The sequence below is a fragment of the Primulina tabacum genome, chromosome 5 (genome assembly GCF_025594145.1).
Source record: "Primulina tabacum isolate GXHZ01 chromosome 5, ASM2559414v2, whole genome shotgun sequence".
Taxonomy (NCBI): Eukaryota; Viridiplantae; Streptophyta; class Magnoliopsida; order Lamiales; family Gesneriaceae; genus Primulina; species Primulina tabacum.
The window spans coordinates 27200536-27215675 of record NC_134554.1 but is presented as its reverse complement, the minus strand read 5'-3'; the positions used below and the strand labels follow the sequence as shown (position 1 = coordinate 27215675).

The window sequence follows — 15140 nt, the reverse complement described above, 5'->3', positions numbered from 1 at the left end:
TGACCGCCGAATCTGGCTGGAGTTCATAATGTGTTCCACGTCTCGGTGCTACGAAAGTACATGTTGAATCCTTCGCATGTGCTGAACTATGAGCATCTGCAGTTGACTCCGAACTTGCCTTTCGAGAAAAGACCAACCCAGATATTGGACAGGCAGAGAGGAGGCTCCAGAACAAGGTGATACAGATGGTCAAGGTCAAGTGGCTGAATCATTCTGAGGAGGAGGCTACTTGAGAGACCGAGACAGAGATGAGAGTCGTTACCCGGAGTTATTCTGTACGTTTTAAATTTTGAGGACGAAATTCTGTATAAGGGGGGAAGAATTGTAGGGTCTACAACAACAGCTACCATGCATCTATTGGTATGGCTCCATATGAGGCACTCTATGGGAGGAAGTGTAGGTTACCAATTTATTGATATGAGGTAGGGAAAGGAGCAGAGTTAGGGCCAGACATTTTCAGACAGACTGCAGAGTTAGTGGCCAAGATTTGGGACAGGATGAAGACCGCTCAGAGCTGACAGAAGAGTTATGCAGATCAGCGGCGCATAGATCTAGAGTTTGTTGTGGGTGATCATGTATTCGTGAAGGTCGAACCGATGAAGGGTGTGATGAGATTCGGAAAGAAGGGCAAACTCAGTCCTAGATTCATAGGACCATTCGAGATCCTAGAGAGAGTTGGGACACTAGTTTACAGAGTTGCATGACCGCCGAATCTGCCGGGAGTTCATAATGTGTTCCACGTCTCGGTGCTGCGGAAGTACATGTTGAATCCTTCGCATGTGCTGAACTATGAGCATCTGCAGTTGACTCCGAACTTGTCTTTCGAGAAAAGACCAACCCAGATATTGGTCAGGCAGAGAGGAGGCTCCGGAACAAGGTGATACAGATGGTCAAGGTCAAGTGGCTGAATCATTCCGAGGAGGAGGCTACTTGAGAGACCGAGACCGAGATGAGGAGTCGTTACTCGAAGTTATTCGGTACGTTTTAAATTTCGAGGATGAAATTCTGTATAAGGGGGGAAGAATTGTAGGGTCTATAAAATTCAAACGACGTAACCTGACTGCATGCAATCTATGGTTTTGCTAAAATATGTTTTAATTATTTTCAATGCATTAAAGGCATGATTATATCATGGATAGGTGTTTATGTCATGGTTGTTATGATTTCATAGATTAGGGATTTTAGCAATTTTTCGCGCTTGAACGAAGAATGGAGACCGGGGACAGTTAAGAAAAAATATTTTATTAAATAATTATTTAATATATGGTGTAATTAAGGGCGATTTTCGAAAATGAGCTTTGTAGTGTATTTTTACTCGCTGGGTTATATTTTAAACCGGTAGCAAATTTTAGCAAGTCGGGGAACTTTTTGAGGGTTCAGGCAAGGTTTTCAAAAGCGTACCTAAACGAAATATTTTACGGGAGTGTTTTTGTGCTCGATGGGACTATTTTATCGCATAATGGGCCTAAAATCTTTTTTAACCTCATTATTTTTAATTAAGAGTCCATTATACATTAATTATTATATTTAACCTACCATCTAAACCCTAAACTCCCTACCCTAAGCATTTGGCCACCCCTCCCCATTTCAGTAGCAGCTCTCTTCGAAATTCAGCAGCCTACCGCCTTATGTTTTCTCAAAGTTCTTCAAAAGATCTCTTCCTCGTCTCTCCGATGCACGTTCTACGCAATTATCTCTAAGATTTCCAGCGCAAATACGTAAAGGCACGCCTATATCTTGTTTTCTCATCATTTACATCATTCTATGTTGATTTGTATTTTTTTTTCATGAGAAATACTTAGACATATCTTGTTGCATTGGATTTACATGGTTTTGACACAAATATGAATGCATTTTGACATGTTACTCATGTTTTTGATATGTTGCATAAGGGGCTGCCTGGATCGAGAGCCGTATGACTCAAGTCGTGGCTAGCAGGTTGTCTTCGAAGGTTAATATCAGATCGGGACTGGTTTGAGTGATGGTGCGATCGGGTTCTTCCTTGTTCTAGGGCAGGTGATGGTTCGGTCACGCGTTGTGGGAGGTGCAGCGGTGCAAGGTCTATTCCGGGCTGTGGTTCAGGCCCTTGTGGGTCTAAGACGTGGCTCGGAGTGGTTCAAGCATGCCTGGTTGGAGGCTAAGGGTAGTTCGAAAGGGGTAGACATGGTTAGGGCTCGGTTTTGTGGCATTCGAGTAATACGTGCTCAACAGCGTGCATAGGACGAAATGTTCAAAGTGGGCTGATGTCTGAGTTTCAAATATTCCTGATCTAGAAAAGTGGTAATTTTTAAGTTGTATTTGAATTGATGGATATGATTTTTCAATCATTTGATTTTAATTTCTTGGATGAACGAAATTCAAGTGTGAAGTTAATAGTTTAAATAATAACCATTTTGGTGTGAAGAAATGAACCATTACTTGATTACGCATTTTTGTTTCATCTGACGTTCGGTTCAAATTCTAGTCCATATATATTGATTTATGACCTCAGACACCATCAATACAATTTTGCTATTTTCAATCATACCAATACAAGCAATCGTGATCGCCAAATCATTTTCATAGAAAGTTTAAATTAATTCCATAATTCAGGTGTAATTTTTTTAATTCCTAACTGCGTATTGTGTGCACGCTACAGTCCATCTGATGCATGCATGTTTTGAATGGATCGATATAATAATATTTACATACAATGTTATCAAATTTTTGTTTTCTTTCATGATCAAAAATAATAATAAACAAAAATTTCCTTCGTTCGTATTTTTTTTCTCCAGACTCTCGAGAATTTTTCACAAATTAATGCAATTATATGAGTCTATATAAACAGTAACCCATACCATGCAGATTGTCCTCCGTCACATGCTAACTGAACAAAAGTTTTCTTTTTGGCAGTTTATGATGAAAGTGTAAGCATCCGTTAGATTTAACAGAAGCTTGCTAGCAAATTGAGCTGCTTCATCTTTGATAAATTCTTGGCTGGTAATTGATTGAAACTATACACGTATTTAATGCATAATAATTATTTTATTCCGCGTGAAAATGTGTTGATTATGGAAGGGTCGATCCATTATTTCTGCAGATTTCTCTCTTGTTTTTTTTTTCTCATTTTTGGTTGTTGCAACACTTTTCTTGATTCAGAAAGTATATTTCCTGCGTGTTGTTTGATTTCCATCGCGGGACAATAAATTGTCTACGGGTCCAAGAAAAAAGAAAATAATAAAAAGAAAGAAAAAGAAAAGGAATTCGAGGAAATTAGAGTAGAACGTGATGCACGGGAATCTGCAAAAAGTCTGAAAGTTCCGGCCTTTTGATGTCCTCCTGTTGTTCAATTGTTAATGGAAAAGGTGAATTTCTAAGTATAAAATCTGTGCTTTTTGAATGGAAACATCCATTCTTGTATGTGTGTGTGTGTGTGTTGTATATATATATATATTTATATAAGTTTAGAATACTGCTGTTTAATTCTCATTAAATGTTATTGATTGTAATTCGAGAATCATCCATTCATGTACTGAGTTGCTGGCATTGGAACAGCAGGTCACATTTGATTCATGTATTTGATTAACAAAACATCAATTCTTGGAGGATCCGAGATTGTGCAGTTTCCAAAATGGGCCTTTTGGATCTCTTCATTGCCTCGTCGATTCCTGTGCTGAAAGTGCTTTTGGTGACTGGACTGGGATCATATCTTGCTTCAGACAGTATCAACATTCTTGGAGATGATGCAAGGAAGCATATGAATAATGTAGGCATTTGATCCTCGTCTTGAATGTTTTGAACACGGACTTCATTTGGCTCCTATTATGCTACTTATGTTCATGAAACATTATGCACAGGATTCTTCGAAATAATTTCAGTGTCTTTTGCGAACAGGTTGTGTTCTATGTATTCAATCGGGCACTCGTCTGCAGCAACTTAGCCAAATCGATAACATATGAAAGCATGGTTAAGCTGTAAGCTGGAATCTTGCTCTATCCTTTTACTTTCATGCTGTATCGATTTCGGGTACAAGTCTAGCTGATTTTGCAGGTGGTTCATGCCTTTTAATATCCTTCTCACATTCATCTTGGGTTCGGTCCTCGGATGGGTGGTCATTCAAGTTACAAGAGCTCCTATGCATCTCCGAGGACTTGTTATAGGTTGTTGTGCTGCAGGTACTTATAATAACCTTTAAATAAACAGTCGCCCCCGCCCGCATAAACTTTTCTGTAGTCAAGTTTACTTTTGTGTATGATCCCCCTAAGTTGATTCCCTGGCTAAGCCACAGTATAAATAGGCACCAGTTGTAGTAACATTATGAAGTTTAATGTTTTCTATTTTCAAGCCATAGATGCTTCCTGCGTTGTCTGTTCAATGATACACACATTAATGGTTACTATATAACAAAAAGGATCCAGTTACATTGTTCATTGAGTCAGGAAGCATCCTTTAAAAATGTGTATCAGATGGATTAAAGGAAACCGATTGGATTATAGTTTTCATGTGACTTAAAATATCGGCCCTAGAGGTTATCTGACAAGGGCGAAAAGTAGGAGAAACCAATTAAGGTTCGCAGTCTGTTATATCGAATAATTTGTCTGGAACCTAACATGTTCACTATATTTGTGTGAACAGGGAACTTGGGGAACCTGTTTCTCATCATAATTCCAGCAGTTTGTAAAGAGCAGGGAAGCCCATTTGGAAATCCTGAAGTTTGCCATACATATGGAATGGCTTATGCTTCTCTTTCGATGGCTGTAAGTTTCAGCTAACAACGCTACCTTGTTAGGAAACATGACTAATCAATCGAATTTGATTATAGGTTAACAATGATTCTTAAATGTCATAAATTATGTGAAGTTAGTTTTGAAATTGAATTATGTTTCTTCTTACTCTTCTTCCGGTTTAGATTGGAGCAATTTATCTGTGGTCTTATGTGTACAACATCGTTCGGGTATCATCAAGTAAGAGCTTGATGGAAGTTGAAATAAGTAACTCTCCAAAATCAAGCTCGTCGCCATCCGGAAAGACTTGGACTGAACCTTTACTTTCGTCAGATGAAACTGGATTGACTCTTCCACGAGATCGATTTGATAATAGTACGCCTCTGGTAATCGTTCATTTTTTCTTTGAAGCTTCATAACTTCAAAGGGAGCATATATTAATGCCGTTAAAATCCTAGAAAATGTCGAGATTTTATGTTCAGTGTTAGTATCTACCATGTCTATTCAGTGTTATTGTACATGCAACATTAAACAAGAATGACCGACCGACGAATGTAATTCCAAATTGTACCATAGAGCTGCTTGCAACCGTTTTGCATTTGCAAGAGAAGCAAATAGTCCTAAACAACTGGCATTCCCTGTTTGGAAAGAAAAGTTACAAAAGACTTACACTATTAAGCTTTTGATATCTGACGCAATTGCAGGTAGGTGTTTCAGATAAAATAAAGCATCACTTAGAAAAGCTCTTTAAAAAGATGAACCTCAAGAGGTTGCTCGCTCCATCAACAATTGGTGCAGTATGTTTCTTTTTTTTCTTGATATGCATTATGGAACTCGTTTGTGTGCAACTTATTTATGTGATAACATTTGTCAGCTAATTTTGTGCAGATTGTTGGATTTATTGTTGGACTTGTACCACAAATCAGAAACTTTCTGATTGGTGATACGGCTTCTCTCCGTGTATTCCAAGATACTGCTCTTTTGCTGGGGTATAGAAGCTGTGTGCTATATACATGATTACTTGGATTCATATTTGCTGCTCCCCAACAACCTTTCATAAGCTTATCAAGCTGAATACATATACTCTTTGGTCCTAAAATGCAGGGATGGAGCCATTCCAGCCGTTACACTGATCATGGGAGGAAACCTTTTAAAGGGTACGTCACATGTATGCGAATAATCATTGAATCCAGTCCATCATTTCTTGATCCTGTCTGGAAGTTTTCTTTGCTGAAGGCTTACTTATGGTTCTTCTCTCAGGCATAAAAGGTTCAGGAATTGAGAAATCTGTTATTTTTGGCATTATTGTTGTTCGATATGTTGCGATGCCTCTGATAGGCATTGGTGTTGTCAAAGGGGCAGTTCAGTTTGATTTAGTGCCTGACGATCTATTGTATCAGTTCGTTCTCTTGCTGCAGTTTGCACTCCCTCCTGCAATGAACATAGATACATCAAATCTTGAAGCATTCCCTTTCTCCATTTCATTGTGGTGTATAACTAAAGTTACCGCTTCCCTAAGCCCACGGGAACACACAAACAATACATTTGACACTATTGAAAACCTCATTATCTATCTTAAATTTGCCAAAACAATTGACTCGAATAGTTAAAAGAGTTACTTGATTATCTATTTACACGGCCTCAGGTACCATAACCCAGTTATTTGGGGCTGGAGAGACAGAATGCTCAGTCATTATGTTGTGGTGTTATCTGCTGGCTTCGGTTGTGTTAACATTTTGGTCGACGTTCTTCTTGTGGCTTCTGCTTCAATAAATTGTGCCTCGTCTGTTTGGGTTTACATGCAATGTTCTGTTACTGGACCATCGGTAGTTGGCGCATGATGGAATAGTAAATGGCCAGAATGGCACAAGCGACAACCAAATGAAGCATTTGGGTGATTTTGTCAGCCAACAACCTATGATAATGAAATAATAAGCATTTCTTTGTAGGAGCTCGAGTATTGATTACTGCGTTGGCACTTTTATGTAGAATTTTACTAGGAATTCTAATATGTCAGCGGTACAAATATCCTTCAACTGCAGAAATTAGTAATTTTTCATGTCGTGTGTTGAGACCAATGAATGTTCAGATTTAGTACTAAATGCACCAAAACTATAACTTGAGTTGGTTTCCATTGAAATATGAGAAATAATTCCTCAAACATTTCTGCTTATATTTGTGAAAGGCTGGAGGAGATATATATCGCCCCACTACCGTGCTTACAACTTACACAGACCATTACTTTTGAGATAATGAGACGACTACAAATCTCAAAATCAATAAGAACTACAGCATTATTAAAGCTTTCTAGTTTTTTTTTAACAAAAACTTTCGGATTATTTAATTTTCAGATTAAAGTGTTCAAAACAAAAAAAATCAAATTTAAAATTTTATGTATCAAAAGTTCAAATTTAAAATATTATTTTAGATATCCGGAGCAGAAGTAAAGTAGGAATATAAAAGAAGGATTTCGGTGTAAATGTACAGTACAATTGAGAACTAGCCTGAAGCAGAACAAGTTCTTGAGATATCTTCAAACGAATAGAAAAACTAGTTTTTGACATGTTAAAAGGGGACTAACTTTCCCATTAGCCGCAAAGCAATTCCTCACTTTATTTTTCTACCTTACATATAGCAATAGAAGAAACTGAAACATAAAATCAAAACTGTGTTTGTTACCCTCGTCTTATACGTCTATACCTGCATAAAATTTTCACTGAGATGAAAAAGAAAACGAGAAGGGGAATGAAGGAGAGGTGGTACGATGGGGAGAGGTGGTGTTTCGGCAGCAGGAGAAATATCTTAACAGTAAAGATCTTTAGAAGGGAGTAGTCCCACTTGAAGGAGAGGACATCACAGAAAGAATGTCAGTCACAGAAGCCATTGCACTCAAAGCAGCTCTAAGAACATCTTGAGAACATCCTGGTTTCACAATCGAACGCACCTGGAAAAGTAGCAGGAGAGGGGGAATCAAATTAAGTTCAAGAATCGATACTGAATTAAAAGGATTCAATTTGAACTCGATGACTATACTGGGGAAATGCAGTACCTTGTCGAGGTATTCCTGCAATTTCTTGATGCGACCCATGTAATCCTGATCTTCAACACAAAGGCTTACGGCCTTTGCGTCGGCCCCAGGGCCGTCAAATTGAAGGGGTCCTGGGTTTCTATATACATCATCCATTAAAAACTTGGTTGCGTTTTGTCTCAACAACCTGGCAAGCACAACAAACAATGATAAACAACAAAGCACCAGTAAGTTACCTGCCATACAGTACAACGAACAAAAGTTGTTTGAAAATGAATAATAAAGACAAAATAGATATTTCAAAGAAATCATTTTGAGTTATGGGTTAATCAAGCATGAAGCAAAGGGCCACCGAGATATGACATACTCATAGGCCTTTCCCTTCAAATCAACAGTTGCAGGATGCAGAGCTGGTTTTCCAAGGGTTGAAGCCCCATGGCCACGGCCATAACGCTTAACAGTCATCATAGCCTGGAGATGGAAGTAAAAAAACCAGGTGGAAGTTAATTTATTGTTGGATAATCATTCACGCAGGTTATGTGTGTATAGCTCAATGAAAAAATGGGAAACCTACGGTTATAGGAGCAGCGCCGCACCGCCACTTGTTTACAGGATTTTTCAAATTTGTTACAGTGGCCATATAACCATTCAATCCAGATGCGAGTACGTGGTAGCAAATATGACCAAGCACCTGTAATAAAATTATTGTCACTTCCAGTTTCTCAACTTTTTCGTTGAATAATTGGAAGAGAATGAGAGGTGAAACCAACAAAAAAGGAATAACCAAAATTCTGCACTAAACAGATTTCAAGATTCAAAAGTAGGTAAATACACAAGCAATCACCATATCAGACAGGAAGGTGACATAATCCAAGAATTGCCCTGCTTTTGCGACTAACACCACTACCATTTGCATGACTTAGCTTTACATCCACTATTACAAAACATAAGGAAATAGTCAAATGTTATTTCACGTAAAACTTACATAAGCATAGTCACAATCAAATTTTGATGGTAATGAACCTCGAGCTTGATAACCGAAGAAATGGCATATACCATTGAACTTCTTTCCCCTGTAAGTTCCTTCTTTCTGTACAGACACAAAAAGCATTTAAAAATTAACTACTAGTCTACTAGGCATGATATTTTGGAACAAAACAAGCCCATTTTATCTACAAATAAGTGAAATAATAAATAATTCTGTTACTTTCTAAGGCCGGAAAAAGGATTAATTAAAATTTAAGCGTCAGAAAGCTTTCATATGGTAAACAATGGTTTTTGAGCAACAAGATATAAGTGAAGTGAGATGGAAATCCCAATTTAATTTCCACACATCTACAAGAGACTATAAGAAAGAGTTTTAGCCTGATAGTGTGGAATGGCATCAACAATTCATTCAGCCAAATCCTCGTCATATAACATAAGATCCCTGAGTAGACATGTCAAAACGGGCTGGAGGGGCGAGCCAGCCCGCTACCCGCCGCAACCCGCCATTAGGCGGGGCGGGGCGGGCCTCTAAATGGTCAACCCAACCCAACCCACCTTGGGCCGCGGGTTAGGCGGGCCGACCCGCTAATTTTTTTAAGAAAAAAATACTAAACAGTATTGAAGTAAAAAAATATATATATATTTTAGTCAAATAGTTTCATAAAATACTAAAAAATTGAAATAAGAAATTAAGAAAGCAAACAACACAATCTATAAAAAGTAAAGTGCTTAAACAAAACATGAAGAAATTAAACAAATACTCTAAAGTCAATTCTCATTAAATTTCATTCAATCTTGATCTTCTACAATAGTTCCCTCCACTGTTTCTTCATAAAAAAGGATGATGTTGTTTTAATATTTGCACATTTATCATTTTCTGCATCTAAAAGATAGGAAGTAAATTTCTCCTTTTTATTTTTTTTATATATATTTGTTCTAAGGGTAAATTATCAATAAATTCCTAAACCAAAATTTAACTTTGTCATTCAGTAAATTATCTGTAAATTTTATTCATGTAGCCCATATCTATTACAGAAAAGGGAGGAGAGCATAACATCTTCGAAAAAAGAAGAAACACATAGATTTAGATTTTATCAGAGTGAGGGAGGCGAGACGCAGGAGAAAAATAAGGAAGAAATAAGATAAGAGAGTGATGGAGGCACAAGAGACTTATTCAAAATATAAAATTCTACCCAAATTTGGAAGGCCAGCCCGCCCCGTCTTGGCCCGCAACCCAAACGGGCTCAGCCCATTTGGCCTGCCTCCAAACGGGCTGTTATTTTATCAAACCAACCCGCTCAATTTTTATAGCGGGGCAGGCCTGATCCAATTTGACAAGTCTATCTCTGAGACAGTTCAGTATAGTTGAAAAGCATGAGTAAACATTCAAACAAGTAAATTAAGCTCTATACAAATGTACTAAATGTGAAAGAAAAAGACAACAGCCAACCAACATCACAGGGTCTGTTCATTAACATAAACAAATTCTACATTCGTGAGTTTGAGGAACATTTAATTCAGTGATGAAATTATAATAGCATGAAGAAATAATAAAAATATGTAGAGACAGAATGACAGATGCCCAAGGCTCTGAGAATTGATTCAGCAAATATTAGGAAATAAATCATAAAAAAAAATGCAGAGACAATTTACCGATCGCTTGTTCATTTCTTCTTCAACCAGATGAGCCAGCAGCTTTTCTGTCTCGATCTATCAACATAGGAGAACAATATTAACCAAAAGCAAATTAAGATACCACTTTGGGGAGATATAAAATGAGTAGCTTCAATTCACCTGAGATAGTTGAGCAGAGTCATCTGATTCAGGATGAAGAAGAAGCTAACATGATATAAACTTCAATACAAGTAAGATAATGAAGAAATTAATAAGCTACAAAAATCAATCAAAAAAATTGCATGAAGAAGTACCTGTTTCCTTATAAAAGGTGGCAAGAATTCAAACAAGGCAGAAGCCCATGGTGACAGTTGAGCAGAAATATTATCAGCAGAGACACCTTGCTTGAGCAAACCATGAATTTCCTGGGAGGTACAATATTTCGATTTAGATTCAAGAGCAAATATTCACACTTATCAAGTAAAACCAAACCATACACAACTTAAGCTGTCAACATTTCAAGGCACTTTCTATATGATAGGGCCATCAAGAGGAAAATTGAACATCTAGTTCATCTATATTATCTTCCTCAAGCAGATAACTGGAATCAGGGAGTGAGTAGGAAAAAACTTGTCATAATAACAAGTCAAATAACTTTCCATACCTGCAATAGAGCATAAACCTCTGGAATGCTTTCTATTAGCCCCTCCGGCAACAGAATAACACCGTGGTATTTATCTGAAACAAGAACCAGTTAGCAGGCAATGGTGAACTGATAACATTAATGGCGCCTAATGTATAGTACCTTGTTCGCCCCTGGCTTGAACTGCATCACATATTTGTTTTGTAATATCAAAAAGTGTAAGCTTTGATGCAGCCACCTCTTCACCAAGAATGATCTAAAAGAATGATCAAAGCTCTATAATGTAAACACAAAGAAATTTAAACTCACTGCTCTATCAAAAATTAAATCAACATTCAACATGACATATAAACCAATACAAACCATATTGGGATGGGATTGGAGAGTGCATTCCAAGGCAACATGCGATGCTTTCCGCCCCATTAGCCGAATAAAATAATAATACTGCAAATAAACAGTGAGAACAATAAAAAAGGAAAATAAGAAGCTAAAAAGTAAAATAAAAACATTTTTAATAAGAAAATCCTTGTAAGCAAACCGAATGAAATACTCGAAGATTTTTTTTATAGGTAAAGAAAGAATATCCCATAGTCCTTCCTGATAGAAAACCAAAAAAAGAATGCAGGACATGAATTGAATCATTTACCTTCTCTGCAGAGAGGGCATCAGTGCAGACATTGCTTATCAGCTGTGAATTAACCTGTAATCGGAGAATACGTTAAAAGGTCATTCAAAATTTCTCTTTGAAGAAAAAAAATTCAAAGAAAGAGTTAACCAATATTATAGAGGTATAAAACTATCTAGCAAGATCACGGTCAATTAAGATAATGTAAAGGGATAACATGCCATGAGCAAAGGAGATTGAAGAAACAATTTTCAGCATACTATCAACTATACTTTTAAGAATAAAAAAATTTCAAAGATAGAGACAATCCATATTATCTAGGCATAAAAGAATCCATCGGGATCACAGACAAATAATATAATGTAAAGGGAACACATGCCATGTGCAAAGGAGATTGAGTAAACACTTTTCAGCATACTATCAACACTTAACACCTGGTTAAATGGATAAATTGTTCAGATCTATGTATTTTGAGCATCTCCAAAACGATAAGAAAATGTTAAAACAATCATATATAACAAAATCCACAAGCTCACATTACCATCACATTGCTGAACATATCAACCTTCAGAGAGAAATGACAAGGTTAGTACAATAAATTTGGGAAAGATAAATATAATACCTTACATATTGTATCAAAGCCCACATTTGTCTCAACAAATTGGTTTTTAAGATCTCCATTTAATGTGACAGGAACACCAACCACCTGGAGAATTTTATCACACATATATCAGAACGGTTAAGAAAAATAAGAAAGCAGGTGAAAGGAACACAGGACAAGATTTATAGAAACATGATGCACCTAAGACCACATTTGAAGAGATCTATCACCGTAGAAAAGTGGAAGTAACTAATTAGATAGTAAAACTGGACCAAGCAAATATTCTGATCAAACTATCAAGTGATATACCTTTGTGGGGCACTTTCTTTCTGCAAAAGTCTCGGCAAGTTGGGCAGCATCTGTGTTTGATGTCACTCCTTAGAAAGAAAAAAGGGCTTGTGTCAACAAACCTATAGTACTACATTCTGGATTATTATGGAACCTTAAGAGACAACAAATGAACACCTCCAATGATGACAAGAGCATCCAACTTCAAAGTCGTGCATGCATTGAGTGCTGCATTGACTTGCTCAGTAGTTCTAATTTGATCTTTTGTTCGTCCCAGCAAGTCATAACCACCTTTGAAAGGTTAAAAAGAAAAAACAATGATGGTAATTTTATTCCGAGGAGAATATAATGCGAGTAGATATTTTTTGTTTATGACCCTCGCATACCCTGGTTTTTGTAAGTTGCAAGAATATCATCGGTGACCTCTAAAGTTTTCTGTGCAAACAAACCTTCCGAACCACCTGGTAGAACACAAAAAAGGTTCCAACGTGAATCAGCTAAAAAAAACATATTGCATCATGAAACAAGAAGGAAACATAGAATAACTACTTCGATGATTCGGCAGATCAGACAACAGAAAAAATCATTTTCCAATCAAAAATAAGAAAATTTAAGCTGATAGAGATTAATACATGGTGGAGTCACAAAAAGTATGGAATTCCAGCCCTAAAAGATCTAGATGGCGAGCAACATCAGTCTAAGGAAAGAAATGAAGCTCCTTACCTAAAAAACCAAGCAAAGTACTTTTGGGGTTGTGAACTTTTAGAGCATCAAGAAGACCCCAAATAATATTATGTCCTCCGGGAGATTGACGACCACAGAAAACCAGTCCAACTCTGAGAGAGAAGGTACAAAAGAATGGGCTCATGACATTTTTTTCTTAGCAGAAGCAGACAGAGCCTTGCTAAGGATAACTTTGAATGAATCAAAACATGAAAAGCACATGAACAATAACATAATAGAAAAGCACCACCAATCCCAATGCAGTATACCTGGTAGCAGGATGATCAGTAATTACTTGAGCGTCAGGGACCTTAGCAGTTGCCCTCAAGAAGTGAGCTATAGGTTGACCGTAAGTGTGAGGAAATGACCTACTAATGGTGTGAGAGCCTGAGGAGTCCGCAGCTGCGGTTGCATCACCGAACTCTACACGGACTGTAGTTCCCTGTCCAAGTCACAATAAGATCATAGATGCTGAAAATTAGACAAAGCAATTGGAAAGGGTCTACAGATGAGAAAAGTGACAAGTGATATCTGCATAAGGGGATTCAGCTAAAAACGTATACGTAAGGATCAAAATTACATCTGAACTTTCTGCATGCAAATAAAACTGATCCAGAAGAATTACTTCAAACTAAGACAGCCACTAGATGGCGCAGGTGGTTTACAAAGCAAAATTACTTTCTATGGGGATCTATGCTTAACACGTAATATGTACATAGATGATTCATAGTCCAATGTTCGCATATGATATGTCCAGACTAAACAGAAGCAAATAATAAATTTCAGATAGACAACTTTATAGATGGGATGTTTGCTTGTGATGTGTGTGTTTTGAAGGATATAAAACACGTCCACGTAAATTCTTAGCCTTGGCGCAAAAACATACTACAGGCCAGACAGAATCAGCTCTAAGAAGGCAATAATTTAATCTCTGCACCTGAAGTTTCCAGATTATCGAGCAAAATAGACCAGAGACAAACTAGAAAAGAAAAACGTTCTCCACCTGTGTTCTGCAGTACAAAAAACCAATCTTGGCCCAAGCATAAAGGCCGAAGATCCAAATAATCTGCATTTTAGTGACTCGTGTCCTTTTTAAACAAACAAAAAAATTAAATCCCGGAACGATACCGCGCAAAATCAAGGACATGCATGGCATCAAAAGGCGGGAACAGAATAAAGATAAAACAATAGAGGCGATCCAACAACACATCTATTCTCTTCGACGTTACAATTCGTGAAAACACAGTAAAATTCGGACTAGGTTCATTCCCCAGCGCATGCATAAAAATCTCCGCCAACTCCGTAATCAATCCTCCAAAAAAAACAAACTTTTTTGCGAAAACTCAATTATAAAAAAATCTGAAATAGAGCATTTGCAGTGCAAGAATCGGTGATACCTCAACCCAAAAAAATTAATTAATTAATTAAAAAAGCAGAACGCACGCACGCACACGCAGATAAGATAGAATTAAGACCTGAAGGCAGGGAGGTAGCTCGGGGCGGTACTTAGATCGAAGCTTTTGCAGATCAGAGAGTTCTCTCTCGATTCCGAAATCTGAATCCATTTGCTCTCTATCTTTCTTTCTTTCTTGCGTCGCAACACACACTCACCAAACCTACTGATAAAATTGGCACTACTATGTTATATAAATATGTATATGTTATATAAATACATATATATATATATACATGTCTGTTTACGTTACGCATCTTAAATTGTTTTCAGTTTCATGTTTCAGACGATTATTTGATGCGAGATTGGAGAAATGTGACCGGCGACGATTTGGGCGATTTGTAAAAAAGTGACATTTTATTTCAAGTCATGAAAGCGTCATTTTAAATGATTTATTAAGTTTTTAGCATTTTTAAAGCATAATTTAAGTTATTAGATAGATTTTAAGATTTTTAAACTTTTAAAATTTCACCCA

At 37.1% G+C, this 15140-nt stretch overlaps 2 protein-coding genes across 10 annotated transcripts; one reads left to right on the top strand and one right to left on the bottom strand.

Moving 5' to 3' along the window:
* Positions 1 to 2245: 2245 nt before the first annotated feature.
* Positions 2246 to 6857, top strand: LOC142547387 (protein PIN-LIKES 3-like). Of its 9 annotated transcripts, none has more exons than XM_075655655.1 (11): positions 2265 to 2280; positions 2893 to 2979; positions 3538 to 3745; positions 3874 to 3953; positions 4030 to 4154; positions 4615 to 4736; positions 4889 to 5089; positions 5408 to 5500; positions 5592 to 5692; positions 5808 to 5860; positions 5964 to 6857. In XM_075655655.1, the coding sequence occupies exons 3-11, from the start codon at positions 3611 to 3613 to the stop codon at positions 6311 to 6313; spliced, it is 1260 nt and encodes a 419-aa protein (XP_075511770.1). In that variant the 5' UTR covers positions 2265 to 2280; positions 2893 to 2979; positions 3538 to 3610; the 3' UTR covers positions 6314 to 6857. The 9 variants fall into 9 exon arrangements, with proteins under 9 accessions (XP_075511773.1, XP_075511772.1, XP_075511770.1 ...); XM_075655654.1 differs by lacking the exon at positions 2265 to 2280 and adding an exon at positions 3139 to 3344 and having other exon boundaries at positions 2787 to 2979; XM_075655653.1 differs by lacking the exon at positions 2265 to 2280 and adding an exon at positions 3139 to 3344 and having other exon boundaries at positions 2787 to 2979; positions 3535 to 3745.
* A 351-nt stretch (positions 6858 to 7208) lies between these two features.
* LOC142547386 (pyrophosphate--fructose 6-phosphate 1-phosphotransferase subunit alpha) lies at positions 7209 to 14844 on the bottom strand. Its single transcript, XM_075655649.1, has 19 exons — positions 14688 to 14844; positions 13482 to 13654; positions 13213 to 13325; positions 12876 to 12950; positions 12667 to 12780; positions 12511 to 12578; positions 12223 to 12306; positions 11622 to 11675; positions 11339 to 11419; positions 11138 to 11231; positions 10997 to 11070; positions 10647 to 10757; positions 10513 to 10557; positions 10372 to 10428; positions 8717 to 8821; positions 8306 to 8422; positions 8099 to 8202; positions 7753 to 7918; positions 7209 to 7647 (listed from the first exon to the last, which is right to left on the bottom strand). Exons 1-19 carry the CDS (start codon positions 14775 to 14777, stop codon positions 7522 to 7524), a joined length of 1851 nt encoding a protein of 616 aa, XP_075511764.1. The 5' UTR covers positions 14778 to 14844; the 3' UTR covers positions 7209 to 7521.
* Between the last annotated feature and the right edge of the window lie 296 nt (positions 14845 to 15140).

Bases quoted from the DNA above. Each gene is read 5' to 3' on its own strand.
- LOC142547387 (XM_075655658.1), top strand. From the start codon at position 3,611: ATGGGCCTTTTGGATCTCTTCATTGCCTCGTCGATTCCTGTGCTGAAA. The intron at 5,090-5,407 runs GTAATCGTTCAT...ACGCAATTGCAG, and splicing joins TTGATAATAGTACGCCTCTG to GTAGGTGTTTCAGATAAAAT. The intron at 5,501-5,591 runs GTATGTTTCTTT...AATTTTGTGCAG, and splicing joins CTCCATCAACAATTGGTGCA to ATTGTTGGATTTATTGTTGG.
- LOC142547386 (XM_075655649.1), bottom strand. From the start codon at position 14,777: ATGGATTCAGATTTCGGAATCGAGAGAGAACTCTCTGATCTGCAAAAG. The intron at 12,951-13,212 runs GTAAGGAGCTTC...GTGTTCTACCAG, and splicing joins TACTTTGCTTGGTTTTTTAG to GTGGTTCGGAAGGTTTGTTT. The intron at 8,423-8,716 runs GTAAGTTTTACG...ATTTTATTACAG, and splicing joins TTGATTGTGACTATGCTTAT to GTGCTTGGTCATATTTGCTA.